Source organism: Takifugu rubripes, chromosome 21 (assembly GCF_901000725.2).
Source record: "Takifugu rubripes chromosome 21, fTakRub1.2, whole genome shotgun sequence".
Taxonomy (NCBI): Eukaryota; Metazoa; Chordata; class Actinopteri; order Tetraodontiformes; family Tetraodontidae; genus Takifugu; species Takifugu rubripes.
This window is the reverse complement of record NC_042305.1, coordinates 14,982,441-14,998,940: the sequence shown is the minus strand read 5'-3', so window position 1 is coordinate 14,998,940 and position 16,500 is coordinate 14,982,441. Positions and strand designations below refer to the sequence as shown.

The 16,500-nt window shown below is 45.2% G+C and overlaps 2 protein-coding genes across 4 annotated transcripts; both read left to right on the top strand.

Annotated features, from left to right (window-relative positions):
- Positions 1-298: 298 nt before the first annotated feature.
- coq2 (coenzyme Q2 4-hydroxybenzoate polyprenyltransferase) lies at positions 299-4,362 on the top strand. 3 transcript variants are annotated; one of them, XM_003975225.3, is made up of 8 exons: positions 299-429; positions 761-1,080; positions 1,509-1,675; positions 1,749-1,870; positions 2,095-2,180; positions 2,284-2,417; positions 2,812-3,000; positions 3,098-4,362. In XM_003975225.3, the coding sequence occupies exons 2-8, from the start codon at positions 768-770 to the stop codon at positions 3,248-3,250; spliced, it is 1,164 nt and encodes a 387-aa protein (XP_003975274.2). In that variant the 5' UTR covers positions 299-429; positions 761-767; the 3' UTR covers positions 3,251-4,362. The 3 variants fall into 3 exon arrangements, with proteins under 3 accessions (XP_003975274.2, XP_011614314.1, XP_011614315.1); XM_011616012.2 differs by having other exon boundaries at positions 313-445; XM_011616013.2 differs by having other exon boundaries at positions 314-422.
- Positions 4,363-4,785: 423 nt separating this feature from the next.
- Positions 4,786-16,121, top strand: gldc (glycine dehydrogenase (decarboxylating)). Its single transcript, XM_003975115.3, has 25 exons — positions 4,786-5,218; positions 5,354-5,432; positions 6,919-7,054; positions 7,308-7,472; positions 7,585-7,662; positions 7,771-7,918; positions 7,993-8,189; positions 8,364-8,460; positions 8,574-8,679; positions 8,795-8,934; positions 9,114-9,194; positions 9,288-9,385; positions 9,865-9,949; positions 10,035-10,076; positions 10,484-10,626; positions 11,101-11,176; positions 12,516-12,641; positions 12,760-12,909; positions 13,055-13,167; positions 13,322-13,463; positions 13,556-13,667; positions 13,764-13,859; positions 13,933-14,105; positions 14,211-14,291; positions 14,949-16,121. The coding sequence occupies exons 1-25, from the start codon at positions 4,904-4,906 to the stop codon at positions 15,087-15,089; spliced, it is 3,120 nt and encodes a 1,039-aa protein (XP_003975164.2). The 5' UTR covers positions 4,786-4,903; the 3' UTR covers positions 15,090-16,121.
- Positions 16,122-16,500: the final 379 nt, after the last annotated feature.

The window sequence follows — 16,500 nt, the reverse complement described above, 5'->3', positions numbered from 1 at the left end:
TGGAAGACGGACAGTGAATCGCGAAAAAATACCAATTAAAAGCTACAACATATTTCCTGCTAAAGTTGCTCAACTTTAAAAATAACATGCTTAGCGGCTTCGCAAAACAACAATATGTGCTTAACATGGTGTTCCCTTATGCAACATACAGCAAATAACGATGTTAGAGTTTAAAATATGAAGGGTTTTAAAGAAGCTATGTTTTTTTTTTTGTTTTTTTTCTTCAAAAAAGATGTTAAGTGGAGTGCACACGCACAACTACAGAAACCACCAGATTCTTCCTTGTCATTGGTTCCGTGTCGTGCTAGTGTCTTTCCGGAACCAAATGTTGTGCGTACCATAACAGGAAAAGACTAATGTGTGGAGTGAACGTCCTGAAAATGGATCGTTTTCTATGAAAGTCCTATTCTGTCTCATGTGACGTACGTTGTAAGTTTTATCGTTGGTAAGCTGTCAACAACAGGGATACGGTTACATAAATTCTGTTCAATTTCCAGATAGCGAAACTACTTATTGACTAACCCTCAACATGTTGTCAGTAACAATTTCGGGGCTAGTTATACATGATATTTTCTCGAACATTTTTCATAGCTACATTCTCAAGAAAATTGTCATTGTTTGCTCACGATATTCAAGCTTTAGACAGCGGAGTAACCAGGACGTAATCCTCTACCAAAGGAATGTCCCCTTCAGCATTTTAGACCTCCTTTGTGACAAGCGACTGACAGAATGCTTCTGTGTGTTTTGTGTAACCTGTCAGAAACACCATGTCCCCAGCTATGCTGTTGAGCAGGACCGCCAAAGGCCTGTGGAGGAGTCACCATGGAAGTTCTTGCCTCTGTGTTTACACATCCAACTCCTTCCTGAACACGAGAGGAGGAAGGCATGAAGATGCTCTTCAGTCAGATTCCAGTGTGTTACCAAGAGCGTTTTCCCCTGCAGTGAGATCATCACCCGGACTTTGGAGAACACTCCACTCTGGGAAGAGGTCATTCAGGTTTTCGGCTGCTTCAATTGTGAATTCATCACCAGCGCCCGTTCAGCCATACCTCCGACTGATGAGACTAGACAAACCAATTGGTTTGTACATGTATTTGCTTTTCAATACTTGTTATACAGGCATTTAAAAGTGCTTTAAAGAGAAACAGCATACATTAATGTGAAGTCAATAGTATGTAAAATGTATTAAGAGTTTAAAATGTAATAAGTTATTTAGTTGAAAATAAATGTACAGTATAATTTTATATGATTGCAACAGAGGTCAAAGGAGAAAAAAAAACTGTTAACATGATTCAAAAAACAAGCTGATTCATGCACAAAGGTGCACCCGCTGACCACATATGGTCTGTATTGTTAGTATTGTGAAACCTACTGAAAACAAATGCCGTTAGTGTGACGTGTTTTGTTTGACCCTGGACATTCACCCAGTCAAAGATGTCCTGCCTTTAGAGGCTCCAAGTTGTTTACATGTCAATTTCCTGGATTAATAGCATTTCTGTGGATTTTAGGGACATGGTTGCTGTACCTTCCATGCACGTGGAGCATCGCACTGGCCTCCGACCCTGGATGTTTACCACATCTGGGCATGCTGTCCCTTTTTGGTACAGGAGCACTGCTGATGAGAGGAGCAGGATGCACCATCAATGACATGTGGGATAAAGACTTTGATAAAAAGGTAAATGAGGAGATTAATCATTAGCAACTCATAAAGCTGAGATTTAAGAGTTTGATTAAATATTTTGGTGCAGGTGGCACGGACGGCGACGCGACCCATCGCTTCAGGAGAAATTTCTCGAATGCAGGCACTTGTCTTTCTAGGAGGGCAGCTCTCTCTGGCTCTTGGGGTTCTTTTGTGTCTCAACTATTACAGGTATCTCATAGTCTTCATATTAACCACAAGGATGGTATTGATCCTTAAAAATAAAATAAAAATGTAAAGTTCTGGGTATTATGAATTCAGCTAACATTTATGAACATTTTTAGTTTGAGCTTAAATTAAAAAGTTAGACCTCTTTTTGGTGTCCATATGAAAACCTCTTGTAAAACTTTTTAAAAGAAAACCCACAACCATAAAAGTTCATTTACTCTTCACAGCATAGCTCTGGGTGCTGCTTCGTTATCTCTCGTCTTCACCTACCCGTTGATGAAGAGGATCACGTACTGGCCACAGCTTGTGTTGGGTATATACCGCCATGAAAACATATGTCATTTTTGTTTTTATATAATTAATCCCATCTACAAAGCATCTTTCAGCCCGATGTCCCTTCATTTTTTTCTGCTAAGGACTAACGTTCAACTGGGGGGCGCTGCTTGGCTGGTCTGCCATCAAGGGCTCCTGTGACTGGTCCGTGTGTCTCCCGCTGTATTTCTCTGGCGTGATGTGGACGCTCATATACGACACTATATATGCACATCAGGTGAAGTTTGAGCTCCGTTGTTTCTTGTGACCTTTCATTTGAAGCACTTAGATAAAACTTTTGATAAAGAAGCTCAGGTGCTGTTTAGGATTAATTTCTTAATTGCTCATCTTTAACATGAAATATGCATAAACTGCTGCTGTTATTACTCTGCAATTACTATGCATACATGTGTGTACATTTAGTTATCATAATCATAATAAATCAAAATATATGTTTGTACATGTAAATGTATTTTTATCAGGCTCATTAAACGAGGCTGTCATTCCTGCGTTAAAGCATGTATACAGCTAACATGTTTGTGAAGTTGCCATAGAAACGTAGGGTGCAAATTGGCTTTGGTTAGGACTGTGTCTTCAACACATTCTTGACCTCCTCTCTCTCTGGTTAGCAGGATAAGGAAGACGATATTAAAGTAGGAGTCAAATCTACTGCCCTGAGGTTCCAGGGACAAACCAAAACATGGCTGAGTGGCTTTGCAGTAGCCATGATGTCTGGATTTATTACAGCCGGGATCAATGCTGAGCAGACCCTTCCCTATTATGGCACGCTATCAACAGTCGCCATTCATCTAATTTATCAGGTGAGAAGTCTGAAGTCTGGACCTTGGCTGCCATTAAGGGCTATTGTTGTCCTCAAACATGCAGTTTTAAAGTAATCGTTTCCTCCCTCTCTTACAGATTTACACATTGGACATCAACAAACCGGAGGACTGCTGGCAGAAATTTATCTCTAACCGAAACCTTGGGCTTCTGCTGTTTTTAGGCATTATTGCTGGGAATTTATGGAAGGAAAGAAGAGACAGTTTGCTGCAGAATGAGGAAACAAGCTGAGTGAGATCATCGGCATAATTTATCTGGATTTTTTTTTTTTACTGTATAATTCTGGGCTCTTACACGTATTTACAAAAAACAAGGAGTAACAGAATATTTGTTTCTCTGATGTGAGTGCAGACAAATTTCTATCATCCAGTGTAACCGGATTAACACGTGGCACCAAACCACAGAAAATATTTGGCATCAAAGGCCTGTAAATATTTGAGGAGAAGTCTGCACAGTACAAGTGTTGAAGGGCTGCACCACTTTCTTGCAGGGGTTGGTCCTCTGAGATCCACAACGGAAACATTTTTCATATTACAGGAAAAGAGATTTTTTAAAGATGACAAAGATACGACATTTTCCCCACAGTTCATCTTTGCTATCAGAGAAAATGTTCACTGGAGAAAAGCTGTGAACAAAGGTTTTAGTTGTTAAAAGGACCTGCAATTAAATTGTCTTTAGCATAGCCGCATACTGTGTGTAGATAAACTGCATGACAACTAAAACAAGTTAAAGTGAATGAGCTACATTTAACACCACATTGAGGTTGATCATGACTGCATTCAGGAAATATAAGTTCATTTAGGGTTAGGCAATGATCCAGCTGCTTTCAGATGTTCGGAAATTACACATGAGCTTCGCGACCTCTTGGTTTTGTTTGCTTAACCACGCAGAGTGTTGCCAACCCCAACAGGTAGACAGGTTCTAGTTCTACTACCGCACCCAGCATCAGGACGATTCACCAGGACGCAGCCTTCGAGGCATCCGTGATGACGGCGGGGATTAAATGTTAATATCTATTACTCGTGGTGGGTTATGGCCATTAGGGTGATTCTGATTTGATTGGTGCCAGCAACACAACTTGTTTTTGATCTGTCTAAATTATATATATCTTTAAAAGCATTAGTATTATTTATTGACACAAACGAGCCCTTGGCCCATTTATTCCATAAGAGCTGCTGACCTAAGGAGAAATGACTTGATCAGAAAAAGAATTGATTATTTCTTTTCAACGTGTGCAAGAAAGAGTTGTAAATAAAACCGCTGACGTCATGGAATCTATTGAAACTGTGAATTCATGCTGTGAGGATCTTTGCAAATAAACAATAGGGAGAAAAAAAACCCTTCCTTTGGCTCAACATCGACCCTAATGCAGCCCTGGCTGCTGCGACGCAGTGCTCAATGCTTCAAAATTGAAAGTGCATTTTGGCCCCATTTCGTAAATCATATAGTCTTTTTTAAAGCCTCATAATCATCTTATTTTGTCAGATTGTCATATTTCGCGTGAGATGGTTCATTAGAATTTTTTCCCGTGGCTTTAATCCCGAAAAGTTCTAAGTTCCCGATTTCCAACTTCGGCATCTCGCGAGCTGGGGCACGTGAGGGGAGGGTAGTGGTGGCGTGTGTGTGTGTGTGTGTGTGTGTGTGGGGGGGGGGGGGGGTTAAAAAGTTTCGCTGCTGTTTTTCTGGCGTCCTGACCACGTCACAGAGCGCTGCGCTCTGATTGGTGCGCTTTTGTGCAACGATGCTGTTGTATAAATCCTGGGGCTTTTCGGAGTGAGCAGAGATTCCTGCAGGGAGCAGTAGGAAAAGCAGTCGAACGCGCGGAGGTCACGGCAGCAGACACCGTTTCAGGGTTATTGGACCTTCCTCCCAGAGATTTCGGAGATGCAGAGCTGCGCCAAGTCCTGGGGACTCCTCTTGGCCAAGTCGGCGAATCCCCGCGCCCCGTGTCGGCATCTGACTGAGAAGAGTCGCCTGGCGTGGAAAGTTCAGGGCAGGATCCGGACCCGCGGTGCGTCCGCCTCATCACTATCCCCATCATCCTCAGCAGGAGCGGCGCTCAGGGGTTTGAGGACTTCCGCGGCCATCTCGTCCAGGCAGATAGAGAGAATATTACCCAGACATGATGATTTTACAGAGAGGCATATCGGTCCAGGTGACCGAGAGAAGAGAGAAATGCTGGATGTTCTGGGACTCGAGGTAAGAGTAAGAGTCCCCTTCGCACGCCCCCTTCACAGAAAATTAACAGTGCCTAAAAATGCATAAACCACCTGCTCAATTATGTTGCTAATTATTGATCAAAATCTTCTTTTTTTAAAATCATTCCTGTGACAGTCGATCGACCAGTTGATCGAAAACACGGTGCCAAGCTCGATCCGAATGCGGCGCAGCATGAAAATGGATGATCCAGTCTGTAAGTTTATCTTTATTTCGGAAAATATGCTCTGCTTGTGCAGCACCATCACTTCGCGCATCACTGGCGCATCAAACAATCGTGGAAATGTTTGCAAAGCTGCTTTTTTTTTTTGGTCCCACTCTCCAGCAGCCATCCTCCCACATGAAACGGGCGCTGAATAGAGCCGAGCGAGTGGCTGAAATGTAGGTTGCGCCTCTATTGTGTTCCGGGAAGCGCTCTCCCCAGTTAAGTCTTCCTTTGAACATATTTGGAGTTGTTTTTGAGAAACTCGGCGAGCGGCACCAATCTCCTGTTGGGAAGCCGATGCTCATAGGATGGCAACTGGAGTGTAAAGTTGAGCCTTGAGCTCAGGCCCAAGTCCAGTTCAATCTGGTTATAGCGTTCACATTACATCACAGCCGAGAGGCTTCCTAATAAGGTGACTTCAGATTGTCTTGCATAGGATTTGCCAGGGTGCCGTTTTATTCTTCTCTCTCTACACCCCCATCCATCCAGTGTCCATGCATCCAAGCTCTCTTTTAAGGGCAGATATAGTTTTATTCGCTGCTGTGCATGGATTCGCTTGTTTGCATTTACAACAGATGCAGTCTGGAGAATTGAGACATTGGCTGGAGTAGATTTGAGCTGTGAATAATGATGCATGGCCATAGTGTTATGTTTTTTTTTTTCCCTGATTTGGACAATTTCAGCTGTGGCTTGATGAAAATAACCTTATATGTACAGTGGTGATTGAGTGGCATGATGGGCAACCACAAAGCCTTGACCTGTCCGGACGTCCATCCCTCTCCTGACTATGTTTCATAATGCAGTAAGCCATGCTGAAGGAACGGACCCGACCCGAGTCTGGGCTTCTTTTCTGCTTATTCAGCTTTGAAGGGGCTTCAGTTTGCAAAGCGAGCGAGAGATTCTCACTCCAACAATGGACCTCCTGGATGATTGTGAATCAGGCTTTTTTGTGCGCTGCCCTGCAGAACTCCAGGACCATGGGAAAGCACTCTTCTGAAACAAACTCACAAACACAGAACGCCAACACCTCTAAACATATCCTGGACAGGAATAACATGTGTTTACAGACTCCAGTCCTAATGACCAGGGAGATAATAGTGTCCTTTTTGGGTCAAAACAGGACAGATTAGGGCTCTTGTTTGGGATAGATGGGGTTGTCTATTCCTCTGAGTTGCTAAGCAGCACAGGAAGTCAGAGGAATCTCAAAGGCTGAGCGTGCAATTACTGAATGTCAGCGCAGAATGGAAGGGTGCATTTGCCATTGTTGGCTCAGTCGACTGGAAAACCGAAAAAACCTTGCATGTGTTTGCATGTAAGATGTTTGAGGGTGGAGGCGTATTAACGGGTGTGGCTGATTGTTCTGATCATGTGCCAGACTGAGCCACTTCCCGAGGAATGTTTGCTGGGCTCATAAATAGTGTGGCAAAACTTTGTGGCTTTGGTGATGTGATGAGTTGACTTACTACAATATTTGCAGGTGAGAATGAGATCCTGGAGTCCCTACAGAAGATCGCATCGATGAACAAAGTGTGGAGGTCCTACATCGGCATGGGTTACTACAACTGCTCGGTGCCACCCCCCATCCAGCGCAATCTGCTGGAAAATTCTGGCTGGTGAGTGGTGTCAGATGACGGCGGAACACCTGAAGCCAGTAATAACTCTCTGCTGCTTTAAATCATGAGTCCCATGACTTTAGCTCATTTGAGGTCAGATGCTTTTTTTGATTTCTGCAAATCTCCAACACGAGGGAGTCACACAAAGCATTCCACTGTCCTGACCCCCGCCTCCGACACCCCCATCTTTTGTGCTGTTGTCCTCCGGTCTGAAATCACACTGCTGGACTGACCGTTCCTGTCCTGTTGTCAGGGTAACTCAGTACACACCCTACCAGCCTGAAGTTTCTCAGGGTCGCCTGGAGTCCCTCCTCAACTACCAGACCATGATATGTGACATCACCGGCATGTCAGTGGCCAACGCTTCCTTGCTGGATGAAGGGACGGCTGCTGCCGAGGCCATGCAGCTCTGCCACAGGTACAATCATTTCAGTTTTCAGAGCACATGGTGTTACACGTGTGTTACAGTTGTTTCCTGTCTTTAATCTTTTACTTATCACTAACTGTGTTTACTCGCCAACTCCTTACAGACAGAACAAAAGAAGAACTTTCTATATTGACCCACGCTGCCACCCGCAAACTATAGCTGTAGTGCAGACCAGAGCCAAGTATGTGTACTGAAATCATCCAGCGGTTTGTTACAAAAGCTCATTTTTTTTGAATGTTGACTAATGTATAACAGTTCTATAAACCAGCGTGACTCACTTGTCTTGCAGTTATATCGGAGTGAAAACCGTGCTGATGCTGCCTCATGAGATGGACTTCAGCGGGAAGGACGTGACTGGGGTACTCGTCCAGTATCCGGACACTGACGGCAGGGTGGAAGACTTCACTGCTCTGGTGGACCGGGCACACAAGGGAGGGGTAAGAGCACATGAGAGGGGTCTTTATGGGGCAGCACTGAGGTTGATAATACAGCCTCTTTTTGCTGTATCCAGGCTTTGGCTTGCTGCGCCACAGACCTGTTGGCGCTTTGTGTGCTGCGGCCTCCGGGAGAGTTTGGATTCGACATCGCGCTCGGCAGCTCCCAGAGGTTTGGGGTTCCTCTTTGCTACGGTGGTCCTCACGCTGCCTTCTTTGCCGTGAAAGAGAACCTGGTGAGGATGATGCCTGGCCGAATGGTCGGAGTCACAAGGTGAGACAAACCGCTTCAAAAAGCCCTGCAAAACATGTTTTTATCCTTAAGAAACTTCCCCATATGTCACTGCGTCACCAAAATAGCCAGGGACATTAGGACAAAGTCAGACCCTCACAACGAGGCAAAGCTCAAGCTGCACCAATTCGTTAAATATGCATATTTCTCTTTCAGAGATGCAGCTGGGAAGGAGGTGTTTCGACTGGCTTTGCAAACCAGAGAGCAACACATCCGCAGAGACAAAGCAACCAGCAACATCTGTACTGCACAGGTAAAACCTAGACACCCCCCTCTGCCAATAAAACATGTTGTTTGGCAGCAATTGAAATATAATACTTTTTCATGATGCCAGATAAAGTATCTCTATTTATACCTTTACCCCAGGCTCTGCTCGCCAACATGGCCGCCATGTTTGCTCTGTATCACGGTCCGCAGGGGCTCAAACACATCGCCAAGAGAACGCACAGCGCCACTCTGATCCTCGCCGAAGGTGACTTTTCCCTCATCCAGACCGATTCGATGCACCGCAGACGTACTGCTATTGAGTCATGACGCAGTCAAAGGCTTTGGTGTCTCGGTAACTGGATGCCGCACTTGTTTTTCAGGCCTGAAGAGAGCGGGGCACCGGCTACACAGTGACATGTTTTTCGACACCTTAAAGATCACCTGTGGGGTGGCAGCCAAAGACATCCTGGAGAGAGCAGCTCAGAGGCAGCTAAATCTGAGACTGTACAGCGAGGGAGTGGTGGGTGTCCGGGTGGTTCATTAACTTGTGCTACAGCAGTCTCGTAAAACACTGGAACTGGAATTCACGTGCACCGTCACGTCCGTCAAACGTTTTCTTTAAAAGATCTGTTCTTTGAATATCACTTGCACACTAGTAATAATGCCTTTATTGATAACAGTGCTGTTCTCTGTCAACAGCTGGGCGTTTCTCTGGATGAGACGGTGTCCGAGAGGGATTTAGACGACCTGCTCTGGGTCTTCGGCTGTGAATCTTCAGCTGTACGTCTTCTCCTTTTTATTTTTTGCATGCTTTCCTTGTCAGCTCCCCTCAGTGTTTTACCTGCGGTTGTCCTTTAACCGTTCTGTTGTCAGGAGCTGATCGCCGAGCAGATGGGGGAACGGCCCAAAGGGATCATGGGAAGTCCTTTGAAGAGGACGAGCAAATACCTCACACACCCAATCTTTAACAGGTCTGGCAGAACAGCTGTTAACATTCATCACAATGTGTTCGTCTACTGAGATATCAAGTAAACAGTTGGCATTAAAAAAAAAATCCTTAAATTTATGTTCTTGACATGCCAAAAGAAGTGACCGGCTCTGTTGGGAGTCAGGTCAGCCTTCCAGATCTTGCAGAACTTAGATGAACTCCTAACATTTCAGACAGGAGTGGGGAGGTGCTGAGAACGTGCCACAACAGATGGAAATTTATTGCATGCAGACAGTAAGCCAAAAAACAGGTTTTAGAATCTCAATTGCAAACGTTCCAGTTGGGCTGGAAATTATTGCTCAATTGAAAGCTTAAAGTTAAGTCTTTTCAAGAGGTTAAATATGACTTACGTCCACCAACAATGGTGGTGTCGTGCCAGTGTGCGGAGCAACCAGGCCTCCGTGGGAAATTACTGGCTGGCAAGCACTGACATGGGACACCCTGTGTTGATCCTCTCTCCAGTTATCATTCTGAGACCAACATCGTGAGATACATGAAGCGCCTGGAGAACAAGGACATCTCATTGGTGCACAGCATGATCCCACTGGTCAGTAATATCCAGAAGCACGTGAGCTGCAAGCATTTCCTCCCATCTTGTGATCGCATTTTAAACGCTGCTGGTTCTTCTTCAGGGTTCCTGCACCATGAAGCTGAACAGCTCCTCAGAGCTCATGGTGAGTCCAACCCTGTGATGAAACGACAGAGACTGGTCAGGAGTGTCAAACTACCTTTAGTCCACAACAAAGATGGATCTCTAGTGGGCCTGACTACTAAAATAATATCTTAATCCATAGATAAGGAGAAATCCAAATGTATCTCTTATGTCGTGTGTGTATGTATGTTAGTACATATACATTTAGAGTGTTGCTATTTTGGACCAAGTCATGTTCCACAACTGCAAGAACAAACTGCAGTTTAGGTCTTTCATAATTCCGCCATCATATTCCTCTCACATGGGGCCGGATCTGAACTTCATGTGGGCCGGGTTTGGCCCATGGGCCGTAAATTTGACACCCCTGATAAAGGTCGTCATTTATTTCCATCACAAACAAGTCACTCCACTGCCATTCTCCTCCCGCAGCCCATCACCTGGGGGGAGTTTGCCAACATTCACCCCTTCGTGCCTCTGGATCAGGCTGAAGGCTACCAGAAGCTTTTCAGACAACTGGAGAGGGACCTGTGCGAGGTGACAGGTTATGATAGCATCTCCTTCCAGCCGAACAGGTGAGCCCACAGAGGCTGATGCTGCTTGAATCAGACATGAGGCCCCAGGCCGTACATGTCTGCAGATTCAGTGCCACCAGAGTTTCATCGCAACGCGTAGAAAATTGAGGCGCATTAAAAGCTTGATACAAAAGAGTAGATTAGTCTGATCAGTTTAATCTTCCAGAGTTTTTTTCCAAGCAAAATACTACAGTCGTAAACATTTCCCCTCTGTCAATAATGTCTTTGGCTGCGTTTCTGAGGTCTGCTCAAAGCAGGGTTGTGAAAAACGTGTCATGCTGCACGCTTGAGGGGACGGAACACACCCACCTCTGCAGCCTATCACCACTTATCTCAGGGTTTATTATTATCACACTTGGCCTGTTTGTTATCATGCTGCTAGGTTCATCCCACCTGTGAGGGATGACCTTTGAACTGTACGGAGGTAAGAATGTCCAGTATGTGACCATGCTTTCGTTTTGTCCTGTCTTGCAGTGGCGCTCAGGGAGAATATGCCGGCCTGGCTGCCATTAAAGCCTACCTGAACTCCAAAGGCGAAAACTCAAGAACTGTAAGTGTGCTCCCAGGAAACGGCGCTTCAGTGGAAGCAGGAATCGACACCAATGAGGTTTCTGTTAGAGAGTGTGTCAAAGAGAGTGAAAGTGTCCCCCTTTATCACAAACAGAAAGAAGTTCCAGAAGCCTTGCAATCAAATCCAAAAGTAGTTTCAGTTGTAAAGCACTTTTGTCTTTGCCTACCTAAACTAAACTTGGTGTTGGTGTGCAGACATGGACCTGAATACAGGCCTTTTAAAAAAGGCAATCTACCAATTTTATTATCCTCAGATATGAGGATGAACATTCGCTGATACCTAATCCTTTACAGGTAATTGATATCTTTATGTTCTTTCCTCATGCTCATCGCACCATATCAGCCCTTGACAGTCAGGCTCTGTGTTCACATGAACACGGGTCACATTGTCCAAGCACCATCACCTCCCAGCAGCTTTGACCTGAAACCTCTAACAAGTGCTGATTAGTCGTAGTTTCTGATGATAAGCCATCCTGGGAGATTACAGACTAGCTGACTGAAGTCTTTCAGCATGCCCCGTAAATTGGCCTTTGTTTCTAATAGAGCCCTTATTAGTATGTCTTAGATAGTGGCATGATCCCTTGAAACAGTCAAGGTCCAAACTAACAACCATTTGTGCAAACATCGGGGCCGAGGTCACAGCCATCTGACTACAGGCCACCTACTTTCAAGATTCCATATTTGGATGTTTTAAGACTCAGTGACAGGCTCGGCTGTGTTTTCTCTTCCAGTCATTTGACAGGGTTGCACAACCCACCGAGTCATTGTGTGTCTTCATTGCAAAATGTCAGAAGTGTCACCCTAATAAGGGATAAAATCAATTTGGAACAGGTTACATATTAGTTGCAGGGTGTCAGGTCACAGCCCCTTTGTTCACATAACACTTTAAACTCCTTTGGCATACTAAAATAATGTTGTATTTATTAGGTTCTTTAACATCATATATTTTAAAACAATTTAATGGACGCCGGGCAGTCATCCACATAATTCCTAGATAATTAAATTGATGTTAAAAGCAAAAACAAATGCATTGGATTTTTAAGTGCAGGTAAATGTACATGTAGAAATACCTTCGTTAATAAGCTCTTCAGTAAATACAGCTGTGAAGTTTAAAGTTAAAACACTCATTAATGAGAACACTGTACTGTAAAAGTATAGCACAGTACTTGAGAACAGGACAGCACATAAGTAAAAGTACTTAGTTACACTCCACCACTGCCCATGAGGAAGGTCCTTCAACTAAATGGTCATGCTACAAATGAGTCCTTTCTAATTAACCTTACTTTGGCTGATTGGCGCTTTTCTGTCCTTGACTTCAGGTATGTCTGATCCCCAAGTCGGCCCACGGTACCAACCCAGCCAGCGCTCAGATGGCTGGCATGAAGGTTCAGGTGGTGGAGGTGGACAAAGACGGCAACACTGACCTGGCACACCTGAAGGCTCTGGTGAGAACTCTTTAAAGCTACCGCAACACAAAGGTCATCACAGGTCGACAAACGGTGTCTGGGCACTGGATTCGCCGCTCCTCATGACCAGTATATGAACGCTGCTGCTCTCTTGCAGGTGGACAAACACAAGGCTAATCTGGCCGCCATGATGCTCACCTACCCCTCCACCTTCGGCGTGTTTGAGGAGCACGTCAGAGAAGTTTGCGACCTGATTCACGCGAACGGCGGCCAGGTCTATCTGGACGGCGCCAACATGAACGCCCAGGTGAGAGAGGCAGATGGGAAATGTAGGAGATGCAGGCGGTTGTTGTACGGTCATTATTGACACTTGTCAGTTGCAGGATATTGCTCACTGACCTTTAACCTCTGGTGATCTGGTGTTATTTATTTGTGTTATTGATGTGTAACAGGTTGGGCTCTGCCGTCCTGGAGACTACGGCTCCGATGTGTCTCACCTCAACTTGCACAAGACCTTCTGTATCCCTCACGGTGGAGGTGGACCCGGCATGGGTCCGATCGGAGTGTACGTTTAACACGCTGACAAAAAACGCACACCTCAGTAGTAACGACCTGTAACCAGACGCACTCGAGCGATCAACCCTCGTTCTGAATAAGTCATCGGATTTCGAAAAGGCAAAAACCTGTTTAAGAAAGGAAAATTGTTTGATGTTTCATAGGAAGGCCCACCTCGCTCCCTTCCTCCCGAGTCATCCTGTGGTACCCATGCATTCAGTCAACAGCAGCAGCTCACTGGGCACCATCAGCGCCGCGCCCTGGGGCTCAAGCGCCATCCTGCCCATCTCCTGGGCCTACATAAAGGTCAGTCGAGACTATCTGAGACAGGAACCATGTTCAGATAACAGAGAATATAGAAATGTCTGTTTTGTTAAACTAAATGACTGGGTCTTTAGATGATGGGAGCCAAAGGACTGCTTCATGCTTCAGAGGTGGCCATCCTGAATGCCAACTACATGGCCAAAAGGCTGGAAAGTCACTACAAGATCCTCTTCAGAGGCAGGAAAGGTAGTGAACTTTGAAAGCTCTGGAGTTTTGAGCATTTTCATCACTTTCATTCATTCAGATCAGCTTCTGTTCAACTTTCCCTTCCTTCCTTTGCAGGTTTTGTAGCTCATGAGTTCATTCTGGATGTGAGGCCCTTCAAGAAGACGGCCAACATCGAGGCTGTGGACGTGGCCAAGAGGCTCCAAGATTACGGTACGATGGCGCACACTTGCCCTGTTTGAGCGTGTTCTTTTTGGGCTCTGCAAACTGGAATTTTGTTGTGCAGGTTTCCATGCGCCCACCATGTCGTGGCCGGTGGCCGGAACTTTAATGATCGAGCCCACGGAGTCGGAGGACAAGGCCGAGATGGACCGGTTCTGCGACGCTCTGCTGGGTATCCGACAGGAAATCGCTGACATCGAGGAGGGAAGGATGGACTCCCGCATCAACCCCCTCAAGGTGCCTTTCACAGCTCCTGTATCTGTATGAGAGGAAATTCTGCCTTCAACCAGCAGATGTAGGCAGCTCTGACCTGTGAGGGTCCTCACGTGTATCTGTTTGCAGATGGCCCCTCACTCTCTGGCTTGCGTCTCATCCTCCGCCTGGGACAGACCCTACTCCCGGGAACATGCCGCTTTCCCCTTGGTGAGTGTCTCCAGCTCCTCCTCTCAGCCCCTGCTCTCGTGTTGCTATTACATCCTCTTCCTTGTTGGTGTATCTAACTACCTGTCTGTGCTTTTTGAAAACCGAACAGACCACATTGCCTCTTTAATATAGACCAAATTTAATGTTACTAACTATTGTGTAGCAAAGTATGCGTGCCTCAGGATGCACACCCAGGTTTTCATATTGTTGTTTCACTCATTTGGTGACATAAGAGAGTTGGTACAACTTTCACCCTGTCTGTGCAATGGTGCAGAGCAACTGCATCCTCCTGTATACATGATTAAATAGGCTGGTACTTCAATCACTCTCATGAACTGATGCTGCTTGAATCCTGATATAAATGACAACAGCAATAAGATCGAGGCGTTTCAGATATTCAGGATATGCCAAAAATCAGTCTGGAGATTCAACGTCTGTGTCTCCCTCTAGTGACGACATATGCGAATTACCCCTTTATTCAAATGACTGGGTATAAAGAAGGCAAACAGACAGCTTTTAACTGGTGTGGATGTACCAAGCAGCAGGAAATAACATTAATACAGAGAAAATACTGTACTACTATACAGTATTTGCAGAAAACAAGTTCTTTCACAGCATAAACATGCTTTATTTAGACATTTTATCTTCCCTTTGCAGCCATTCATTAGGCCCGACTCCAAATTCTGGCCAAGCATCTCCAGGATCGATGACATCTACGGTGACCAGCACCTCGTGTGCACCTGCCCACCCATGGAGGTCTACGAGTCTCCGTACGAGGAGAAGAGAGCCTCCTCGTAGGCGACCCCCGATGTCTGGACACATCGAAACCTTCTGTTTGCTTTAGTTAACGCGTGAGAGAAAGGCGACGCGACAGGTTAAAGATGACGTGAGCTGAAGAAAGTGTCTCTGCTTTCATGATGTCAATTGCAGATGTGTAGTGTGCTGGTTGTTAAGGTCAGATCCAAGGTCATTGATGGGGATGACTTTAAAAAAACAAATTACCGGTATGCACAGTGCACATTTAAGATCGTTTTTATAGAATTGAGAATATTTATATTGTGGGGGGAAGAAAATCAGCTTTCTTCACATTGCCAGCCTCATGCTTTGATTCCAGCTTGCTGATCAGATCAGATTTACACATCATGACGGCTCACATTCGTGCAGGTATTTAATACATTCCCTGGATATATAGATCCCCATTCACTAATTAAATCTGTCTCACACAAGGACAAAATCAGAGTTTAGTCACTGGAAATGTGAATTGAGCCTTAATTAGGCTTAGACACTAGATGTTCTCTGCCGTTTTCTTGCAGTTCTGTTGGTGTTTTGACACCTTAACATGACAAATTTGGGGTAATTCCTTTCAGCAGAGGTTTAAAAGGCTGCAGCAATGAGACCTGAAAGACATTAAGCTGAGATAGACCGTGTGAGGTGGACAGTTGGATGCCCTTCTTACGCAGGTCATGGGCTTTTTTCCCCCCTTCTTGATCTCTTCAAACGGACCAAAGGTGTAACTTTTGCACCATTAAATACTAAAGGCAACTCCTGGAAAATAGCTCTGCCCCACTGTACTTACAGTCAGATTCCCATCATCTCTAAAGAAGCCCTCGGTGCCTCTGTTTCTTTTATGTAAAATAGTTGCCTTCGCTGTCCTTTTATTTTCAAAATCTTTCAAATACTTTTACAATATGAAATAGCTTGTTGTGGCTTTTGTTGCTATGGATTATGTGTAAAAAAAGTCTTCATATGTGTTACATTTGTCGGCCATAGATGATGGACCTGATCTAATTATTTTCTAATCGGTTTCTGTAGTAAAAAGTGTCAAACATTTGAGCGTGTGCATGTTTTCCTTGCAGATTGTTGCCAATTTCAGGTCAGCTCATAAGGCATGAAGGATTAACTAGCCTCCAGATGGCGTATCAGTGAGAGTTTAAAGGTTTTTTTTTATTAGGGTGGTGGCAGTGGTGGCTCAGTCTGTTAAGGACTGGGCTAAGAAGCAGCAGGTTCCTGGTTCAAGACACAGCACAGACAAGACATGGAAGGTGCTCTGGTAGCAAGGGAGGGACCACACCACCCTAGAGCAAGGACAAGGAACCGGGCCCCCATGATGGGCGGGCCCCCATGATGGGCTGCCCCCCCACCCCACCCCCACGAGGCACAAAGTGGCCAAGCAAAACATTTTCAATCTTATCTTAACAGCCAGGATCAC

Coding starts and splice junctions, on each gene's coding strand:
- coq2 (XM_003975225.3), top strand. CDS start 768: ATGTCCCCAGCTATGCTGTTGAGCAGGACCGCCAAAGGCCTGTGGAGG. Junction 2,181..2,283: donor CTGGCCACAGCTTGTGTTGG/GTATATACCGCC, acceptor TTTTCTGCTAAG/GACTAACGTTCAACTGGGGG. Junction 3,001..3,097: donor CCATTCATCTAATTTATCAG/GTGAGAAGTCTG, acceptor CCTCTCTTACAG/ATTTACACATTGGACATCAA.
- gldc (XM_003975115.3), top strand. CDS start 4,904: ATGCAGAGCTGCGCCAAGTCCTGGGGACTCCTCTTGGCCAAGTCGGCG. Junction 9,195..9,287: donor TCGGCTGTGAATCTTCAGCT/GTACGTCTTCTC, acceptor TTCTGTTGTCAG/GAGCTGATCGCCGAGCAGAT. Junction 11,177..12,515: donor AAGGCGAAAACTCAAGAACT/GTAAGTGTGCTC, acceptor CCTTGACTTCAG/GTATGTCTGATCCCCAAGTC.